Here is a 5,696-nt window from a genome sequence, read left to right as displayed (position 1 = left end):
GACAGGATATGATGTACAGGAGAGGGGCTTTGTGGGGTTGTTGGTTTTGGGGAGGGTAAGGAGTATCTATTGTCCTCACTTGTTCTCTTCAGGAGCTTGGAAGCACATAAAAAGTGTTCCCCATTTTTTATGTTTTTCTCCAGTGGGGGCGACTCCATTCCTTGTGTGGATCTAGTTTGTGTTTGTCCTTGACACTGAAATAAGTCTTTGTTCATCTCAGTCATGGCATGATGCAGGTAATAAAATAGATTGGAGGAAAAATATTTAACTCCTGACTTGTTCAAATTGAATCAATATCTATGGAGAACTTGGTCATAATGAAACATCTTCAGTGAAGAGTTGTCTTTGTTTGGTTCCACCTGAGCTGGACTCATAATGATTTCAGGGTCTGGTCCTCTTTACCTGCGTGTGTTCATGGATCTGTGAAGGTCACAGTCCTGACATGACGGGTCAGAACCTGCAGTCGGACCACATCTGATGTAAAAGCACAAACACAGCAGCAGTGAAGGCAGCATGTCAAAGCTAGAGCGCTGAGCTCAGATGAAGAAGAGGAGGATGAAGAGCATCTGTCTGATGTTGTTGTTTGAGCCCAGCAGCAGTGAAAGGAGAAGGACAGCATGTTCTTAGTGAAGCAGCAGAGACGTTTGATCATGAATCTCAGCTTCAGGTTTGATGAAAGAACTCCTGAATGTTTCTGTAGAAAAGCTGAAGGTTTGATCAGAAACCTCAAAGATTCACAGGACAAACTCAAATCCAGCTCAGATTTAACATCTGCAGCATCTGAAGTTCTGCTCTTCAACCTAAGAGCTTCCAGGAAGCTGCTCTGCTGATGGAAACAGCTTCTACAATCACTTCTCCTGTCTTCTGTTTTCTCCTTGCAGGTATTTGTGGTGAGCAGAGAGGAGGATGAGTGCTGTGATTGGACCGTGTTTCTGGAGAGAGAAAGGAGACCTTCATCCACGTCTTCATCATCTGAGAGCTTCAGAGAAACAGGAGCTTCACTTCCTGCATCCCTGATCCAAGAAACATCCTAATAATCCAGAGAATCTTTAAGAAGTTTCCAGGAAGATCTTTAAGTTTGTTTCTGTTTGATGGATTTCCTGAAGCTTTGGCTTCAATAATTGGATGTCAGAAAATGTCAAATCTTTCTGCTCAGAAATGTTAGATCTTTACTTTAATTACATCCAATAGAACTGAAATGTTTTGATCCTTTTAGTTTCTCTTCTGGGTTCTGTTACATCAGATTATTCTCCTCCTAGCTTCATTTTTAGATAGATCATTTCCGTTTCAGTGCTGATAATTTACTGATCTTTACTATTATTTCTTTTTCCAAGTCTTAGGAGGAGCAGAGAAGGTTCTGACTCACTTTTTCAACACGAAGAGCTAAAAAAATGCTGTTTTGGCTCAGTTAAATATTCTGAAAGAATTGAAAGATTTTTATCCTCCCAAACATTTTTATTCAATAATAGGAAAAACATGCAATACAACCTTGGGTTACAAACTCAAACATGAAGAAAAAAAATAAAATGGGACAGAAAAGAAAAAAGTAATATTGTCTGCCCCAATCAACAAATAAATCATTCAAATAAATCATAAATTCAATCATTCAATCATTAAAACACAAACAATTCCACCCATTTAGGATACAATAGGAGAAGATTGGGGAAAAAATGACAATTCCAAACATCAACCAGTTTGAAATGAACACCATACCTCAGGTATGAATAGTTTTTATTGATACTAGATATATTTGTAGTCATTGATTTGACCATTTTCAATGCAGTTTTTAAAACCTGATATTTTTGTGGCATTTTTAATTTCTTTGCTCAATTTATTCCATTTATGTACTCCGTATACTGATATACATTGCTCCTTTAAAAGTATTGTGTTTTGGTTTGATAAATATTTAATTCCATTTTAGATTAAATTCACTTTTTATTTGTTTGTATATTTTCATGTATTAGGAGGAAGGCATTTCATATTTATACATAAATTTAAAAATGTATTTATTCATTAATTTTGGTGTTTTAACACACTCTGAAAAACATTTCAGGGAACATTTACAGTGATTTTTACTTTGTAAGGTCAATTGGGAGATGCTAAAGCTTTCTCTACCTCTTCAATTTTTGTTGAAACAGACCCAAACGATATCATGGAATAAGCATGTATAGGATCACATTTGTAAAGACATTTTTTTTTATCAACAACCTGTCATTTAACAGACTGTTAGATGACAGGTTGTCGATCTAAAAAAAACTTTTTAACATTACAGAATCCTTATTAAGAGTAATGTTTAGCATTTAATGACTAAAATGTCAAATTATATATTAATTACTTAGCAATAATAAATCTGAAACTGTGTTTGTTAATTAAGTAATGTGTTGATTTAGCTTAGGATGATTTAAAACTATATTTAAATGGCATGATGTCATCAGCCAGACTGTCTGTTTGGCATCAAGTTGTTGGAAACTATGTTGATTTCACATTATTTTATTAATGTATAAGTGTGTTTATTTGACAGTTATCAAAAAGTATATTTCTTCAGGCTTGTGTTTTTAAATTTATTTTTATTTTGCATCAAGTTTTTTAAAAGCATTTTGACTTAGCATCAAGTAACCACCGAGCATAATAGCTTTTATCACAGAGTATGTTTCGTTTGCTTAGGTTATCAGGGAGTTTCTTTACCTAGCAGCAACTTATTATAGAAATGTTTAAATAGCATAAATAAAACAAATGTAATAAACTGTTATTATGGTATTATTTATTTTTCCAGCCTACAACGGAGTATTAGGGCCACCAAAAAAAGTAATATTACGAGTTTTTTCCTGTAAAATTATGGCTTTATATCTCGTAAATCTATTAGTTTTAATCTTGAAAATTTACGAGTTTTTTCTTGTAAATTTATTAAAGTTGAACGGAGTCTACAGTCCAGCGAATGAACACCATTAGCTGAAGCACACTGACTAAAGTGTGAAAAGGGTCTTGGATTTCATCAGGTAAACTGAATGTTTAAAATGTTTCAGATGTTTGAAAGTTTCTTTTCTATTTACAGTTTATTCGTGTTTTAATCATTGATGGTGGCTTGCAGGATCTCTGCAGATCCCATTGATGAAGCCATCCATATCCTCACAGCTGTTCACTTCCAGTCATTTCTTCCTCTGCGACAGACCAGATATCCTCCAACTCTGTGGTGCTTCCGTCTGAAGAGGCTTTTTCAGAATTTTCACTGTTCTTGTGCTAGCGTAACAGACTATTGTCATTCCTCGTGGTTGTTTTGTGTTGAATTGGAACGTTTCGTTTAGAGAAAGGGCATATGGAACACTGTTTTCGTTCTACTTTGGTTTCTGTGCATAACAGACATGACATAAGGTGGCGAAAGGGCTTCTGGGTATGTGAATGAAAAGGCAAAATAAAGTGACGGTCCTGTGAACATATGTCTTTATTATATCTTTATTTTACGTATGAAACTCCACACTACCGAGACCAAACCCGGAAATAATTTGATTTTTAACTGCAAAAAGGTTCAGAATTTCTTTGTTTTTAACACCGATCTGGAAATAAATCTTCACAAGATACTCAGATAGATACAAGATACTCTTTCTTTTCCAAGCACAGCTGTGATAAATAGACATCTTTGGTTCTTTCATAATTAATTCAAGATTTTTAATCTTGTAAATTTACAAGTTTTTTTTCTCGTTAATTTACGACTTTAAATCTCATAGATTTATTAGATTAAAAGTCATAAATTTAACCTATGACTTTTAAAATCATAAATATGCGAGTTTATTCTCGTAAATGTATAAGATTTAAAGTTGTAATTTTAAAAATAAAATTTTCTTTATTAGGTGGCCCTAATACTCTGTCGTACAATCCTGATTGAGTTTTGTCACAAATATTCTGAGCACATAGGACAAACTCTGTCCTTTTCCAATGATTTTTTTTTTATTATTTTTAATTTAACGTATTTTAAATAAAATACGAAATTCGTGTTTTTCTATTGCTCTAAAGAACGTGATGTGGCCTTCCAATGAGACTTACAAAAAAAAAAAAAAAAAGACTTGTCCTTTATTGAAGCTTGAGAAGGCTGTTATAGATAAAGTTATTTTAAAAAAAGGAGAAGGGGGCGGAGCAGTTGTAGAAACAGGAAGAAGGCGGTGCCGCGTTCACCGGTCTGTGTCACAAACATGGCGGCCTTCAGCAAGTTTGTGACAGCCAGGAATTCGTCCGCGGTCGGCGGCCTTCTCCTGCTCATCTACCTGCTCCGTAAACGGCGCAAAACCCGGAGAGCTCACAGGTGAGTGACCGACGGCCGGTGTCCGCTCTTGACGGCTTCTAGGCGGCTGTCCGGGTCAATTTTAGGGAATTAAGTCCGGAACGGAGCCCGGGTTGAGAGACTGGTTCAAAGGCCGGTTCGGTCAGTCACACGGCGGCTCCTTGTCGTCGGTGCTCGTGTTAAGGTCCCGGTGGCCTTCAGAGGGACTGCGCGGCCGTAAAGTTTCAGCAGATAAGCCGGTCGTTGAACGTTGACCGGACTCGTAGCGTCGCGTTATCTCGGCCATGACTGTAGGGGAAAGTTCGGCGGGTGGAACTGAACCGGTACATGGATTCCAACCGAACCAGGACTCCTTACTGCCATGAGTGTTAAGCCCCGTTTGGACCCACTGGACAAACGTGCGCGCCCATGTGTCACCTGTGGACATTTGTAACATGCCCATAACCCATTAACCGAGCTCGCGCGTGGCGGCGCGTGCGCCTGTGGCTCGTGTCCTTGGTGGTTCAGATTGGTAGCCAGCTAACCAGCAACCGAGAAGCCATGAACTTATAATTTACGTTAAGACAGATCATGAAAAGTTGTTTGTTGAGTCTGTTGATTAAAATAAAATAATGGCCAAAATGTGATGAATGGAGAAGAAACTGTTTCTGCTCTCCTCCCCAGTTCTAAAGGAGAGCTGCCCGTGCTTCTCAACCCAGAGGTTTGTTCCTAAAGAGCACCATCAGTCCCCCAAGGAGGGAGCCGAATCTGACATATTGTGTTGTCGTCATGCAGAAAGATGCCAAACGAGACAAGGCGGCCGTGGATAAAACCTTCTTCCTCCGGATTCTTGGGATTTTGCGAATCATGGTGCCAGGAGTGTTCTGCATGGAGGTACTGACATGTTTGGGGGTTTTTGGATCAGGAGAGTTTCCCAAAAACTGGAGCCTTCGTTGGTTAAGCAAAAATCCAGGAAGCTGTTGTGATTCTTTGTAGACTCCAGCATTTCTCCCTCAGAGATGGAGAAGAACTAATCTAATGACATTTAAAGACAAAGTTTCATTTGATGCATGTTCAGCCCTTTTATTTTGCAGAGGCTGTTTTTTGGTTGTTTAAAGAGTTCAAGTTCCACTCCAATCATCTTTTGTTCCATTGTAATTTTTAAAAACTGTTTCTTTTTCTTTATACATTTCCTCCATTGTTAGAAAAATGACACAAGAACACGTCAAAAACACAGATTTCAGTCGGTTTTCAATTATCTTCTGGAAAAACGGCTAAAATGTTTAACTTTTTGCTCACCTCATTGCTGCACCATAAACATTCTTGTTCCTAGATTTTACAGAAATGTTTCTAATAGAGTTGTGATGTTGTGTTAACCAGTTTTTACATAAAAATAACCTGGCCTTACTTAAGAGTTTGTCGTGTTCCATCCCTCTTCCCTTTG

At 37.6% G+C, this 5,696-nt stretch overlaps 2 protein-coding genes across 2 annotated transcripts in view; both read left to right on the top strand.

Annotated features, from left to right (window-relative positions):
• The window catches only part of LOC112151587 (NACHT, LRR and PYD domains-containing protein 13-like), a 19,372-nt gene extending 15,317 nt beyond the window's left edge, over positions 1 to 4,055 (top strand). The window contains exon 6 of the mRNA XM_036217458.1: positions 882 to 4,055. Coding sequence (XP_036073351.1) covers positions 882 to 894 — 13 coding nt within the window. The 3' untranslated portion in view covers positions 895 to 4,055. The remainder of the gene's footprint in view (positions 1 to 881) is intronic.
• Positions 4,056 to 4,184: 129 nt separating this feature from the next.
• The window catches only part of abcd3a (ATP-binding cassette, sub-family D (ALD), member 3a), a gene marked incomplete in the record, with an annotated part of 16,292 nt that continues 14,780 nt past the window's right edge, over positions 4,185 to 5,696 (top strand). The window contains 3 exon segments of the mRNA XM_024280402.1: positions 4,185 to 4,294; positions 4,937 to 4,973; positions 5,048 to 5,146. Coding sequence (XP_024136170.1) covers positions 4,185 to 4,294; positions 4,937 to 4,973; positions 5,048 to 5,146 — 246 coding nt within the window.

The sequence above is a fragment of the Oryzias melastigma genome, linkage group LG20 (assembly GCF_002922805.2).
Source record: "Oryzias melastigma strain HK-1 linkage group LG20, ASM292280v2, whole genome shotgun sequence".
In the NCBI taxonomy this organism is placed as follows: Eukaryota; Metazoa; Chordata; class Actinopteri; order Beloniformes; family Adrianichthyidae; genus Oryzias; species Oryzias melastigma.
The sequence above is the reverse complement of the archived record's forward strand: the minus strand, read 5'-3'. Positions and strand labels throughout refer to the sequence as shown.